Source organism: Charadrius vociferus, unplaced genomic scaffold (assembly GCF_000708025.1).
Source record: "Charadrius vociferus isolate BGI_N301 unplaced genomic scaffold, ASM70802v2 scaffold32, whole genome shotgun sequence".
In the NCBI taxonomy this organism is placed as follows: domain Eukaryota; kingdom Metazoa; phylum Chordata; class Aves; order Charadriiformes; family Charadriidae; genus Charadrius; species Charadrius vociferus.
This window is the reverse complement of record NW_009647856.1, coordinates 9,103,236-9,106,105: the sequence shown is the minus strand read 5'-3', so window position 1 is coordinate 9,106,105 and position 2,870 is coordinate 9,103,236. Positions and strand designations below refer to the sequence as shown.

Here is a 2,870-nt window from a genome sequence, read left to right as displayed (position 1 = left end):
AGGGCTCTCAGCCGGGAGGGTGTATCAATGTGCGAGGCAAGAGGAGTAAAAAGGACAGCTTCGTAGATGACAGGCGGCGCAAGGAGACTTTGCTCTTGTCAGGAAATGGTGTCGCCTCCTTTGCTTTGCCTTAATCGTTTTTTGAAAACAGTTATCGTTTTTGAAAGTTGTAACCTTCTGATCCCATGATGTCTGGCCTTCCTTTACATTGTGCCATTATCTAAGGCAGTGGGTAATGTATTAAATGATATACAGCATGACAGGAGATAATGAGAAGGGAGGAAGGTCTGGATACAAAGCATAGTTTAGAGTGGCTTGTCCCTACTACAGATGCTTTTTAAGAAACAGCAATTCTTAAATTTCCGCCCCTCTGAAAGGGACCTGCCCTTGACAGGTGTTGGTTTGCTGGAGAACTAGTGAACTATCCTAATTTCTCCTGCATTCATTTTCAGGGGCCAAGTCAGGAATATGGCAACTCTAAAAGACAGTAAGTACTGGTTTTGTTTACTTTTGAAAGAGGGAAAGTGCTGCAGGAAAACCATATGTTAAAATATAATTTTGGTTAGCTTCTGTTGGATGAATTGGTTGAGATACACCATAATGTTGATATATGAGCCTCCAGCACTTCTTATATTAAGCAAGTGTCCTTCAGAAAATGCATTGCTTAAAATGGTTTTAGCACTAATTTAGATGTCATTTCAGCAAACCAATATAGTTTTACTCAAACGTATTTTAAAAAATAACTCTTATCATATGTATTAAATCAGGTTTTTGCTCAATTAAATTGTTCTCTTTTATGGTTATTTCCTTGTGCTGTTATCCAGCATCTGGGGAAAAAAGGTTGACTGAATGGTTCCACTTTGATAATGCTTCTTCAAGCCATTCCTCATAGGTTCTTATACAGGGGTATTGACTTGGAATTGCACTTGTCTATAGGACACCTGTTTTGTTTTGTTTTATTTTTGCATCAGTATTTTTATGAATATCATTTTGCCACAGTGTATACAGAGGGGGAAGTTTATTCTGTGTCTTCATATTATTCAGTCTTTTTGTTTGTTTGTTTATTTCCTCTCCTTGTCATCTGGGAAAAGATGACAATATATCTCAAATGATGTATTTGTGAAACAGGTAGAAGTGGAAGGAAAGAGAATAATAAATAGATTTTATGTTGGGCTAAATAATAAAGAAATGTTATGTCTGGAGGAAAAAAGTATACCTATTGTAAAGATGCATTTGGGTTAGCCAGGTTACTACTCTTACTACTTTCTTACTGTAAATACTAAGATTGTTTATGAGGTTTATTTGTGCATTGTTTGTTTGTTTATTTATTGTTCTTTGAGGAACTTGGCACGATATTTTTGGATGGGTGTTACTATCATTCTGTTGCTTGGTTTTGATGACATTATGCCCAGTATAGCCCCGTGACCTTCAACTGTTAACCTTGTAGTTACCAGGCGCTTGAAGTCCATCAAGAACATTCAGAAAATTACAAAGTCCATGAAGATGGTTTCTGCAGCAAAATACGCAAGAGCTGAGAGAGAGCTGAAGCCTGCTAGAATCTATGGAACAGGAGCGCTGGGTGAGAGAAGACTCTCGCACTGTGTGGTGTAGGAACAGAAGAGGAAAGCTTTCATGCTGGTGATAAAATGCCTAGACTTTTTTAACCGTTTGGTAGTTTTTTCGAAAAGAATGGGCATTTCTAGTCTACCTTGAGTATTCCTTATCAGTGGTTTATGGAAAGTGATTTTAAAGAGTTCTAGTGTGAAATTCATTATGATTTCTGATTACTTTTTTAGCTTTTTGTGGTTGCGTGGTTGTTTTTGTTAGTCATAAAAGCACCTCAGCTCAGAATTTCTGGCCTGCTTCTGTCTGTTAATGGAATCGTGTCATATCTCTGTAGCATCTGCAGCTACTGCCAGATCTCCTAGTGAACTCTTGGGCTCCACGTGCTCCTGAGGCACTGGCCTTACACAGTGAACTTAACTAAGTAACAGCACTGATGGTGTGATATCCAATGCAGAGATGTGTCTGGCTTTGAATTGTTTCTTTGTCACCTCTGGTCAGATTGCACGCAAACTTGAATGATTGTGAGGGAGATAAAATTCATCTGGCTGAGATTTGGAACCCTGTTAGAAATAATTTTAGTTAGAATAAGTCAAAGGTATTTTGATATGACCTATTTGCTTCCTGGCACCCTTGAATAACTTACCCATCTTTTTTCTTTTTTTTTTTTTTTTTTAGCTCTGTATGAGAAAGCAGAAATAAAGGCACCTGAGGATAAGAAGAAGCACCTTCTTATTGGTGTGTCCTCTGATCGAGGTCTGTGTGGTGCTATCCATACATCTATTGCTAAAACCTTGAAGAACGAAATTACCAACCTCTCCAATGCAGGGAAAGAAGTTATGGTGGTTGGAGTAGGTGACAAGATCAGAGGCCTACTTCAGAGGTAAAAGGGATGGGTCCCAAAACTCAAACCCCAAAAGGGTTTGGTTTGGTGGTTTTGTTTTCTGTGGTAGAAATTTCAAGACTGCTCGGAAAGCTATGTGGCATTTGCAGGAAATTGCATTTAATGGAACTGTGCTAAATTCAAGTTCCTTCAAAAAAAATTTGCAAAAGGGGTTTCGGTCACCTGGACATTTGTGAAACTGCTGCACAGTGCTATTCTATTTTTGAAATAAATGGCTGAAAGCTAGTAACACTGACGCTGTTACAAGTATGCATTCAGTATGAAGTTATCATAATTTAACTGAAAAAAGCAAAATTTCTCTCAGACCCTAATTCAATAAAATGCTTAGTTCTGAACACTAGTAGGTCAGTCTTGCTGCCACATGGTTGTACCTTAGAGCATCCACGTGTTCTAACACAGATTT

General features: G+C 38.3%; 1 protein-coding gene across 1 annotated transcript in view; it reads left to right on the top strand.

Annotated features, from left to right (window-relative positions):
• The first annotated feature begins 458 nt into the window (after positions 1 to 458).
• ATP5C1 (ATP synthase, H+ transporting, mitochondrial F1 complex, gamma polypeptide 1) overlaps positions 459 to 2,870 on the top strand; it is a 4,996-nt gene continuing 2,584 nt past the window's right edge. The window contains exons 1-3 of the mRNA XM_009883013.1: positions 459 to 487; positions 1,448 to 1,579; positions 2,242 to 2,447. Of these exons, the coding sequence (XP_009881315.1) occupies positions 469 to 487; positions 1,448 to 1,579; positions 2,242 to 2,447 (357 nt within the window). The 5' untranslated portion in view covers positions 459 to 468. The remainder of the gene's footprint in view (positions 488 to 1,447; positions 1,580 to 2,241; positions 2,448 to 2,870) is intronic.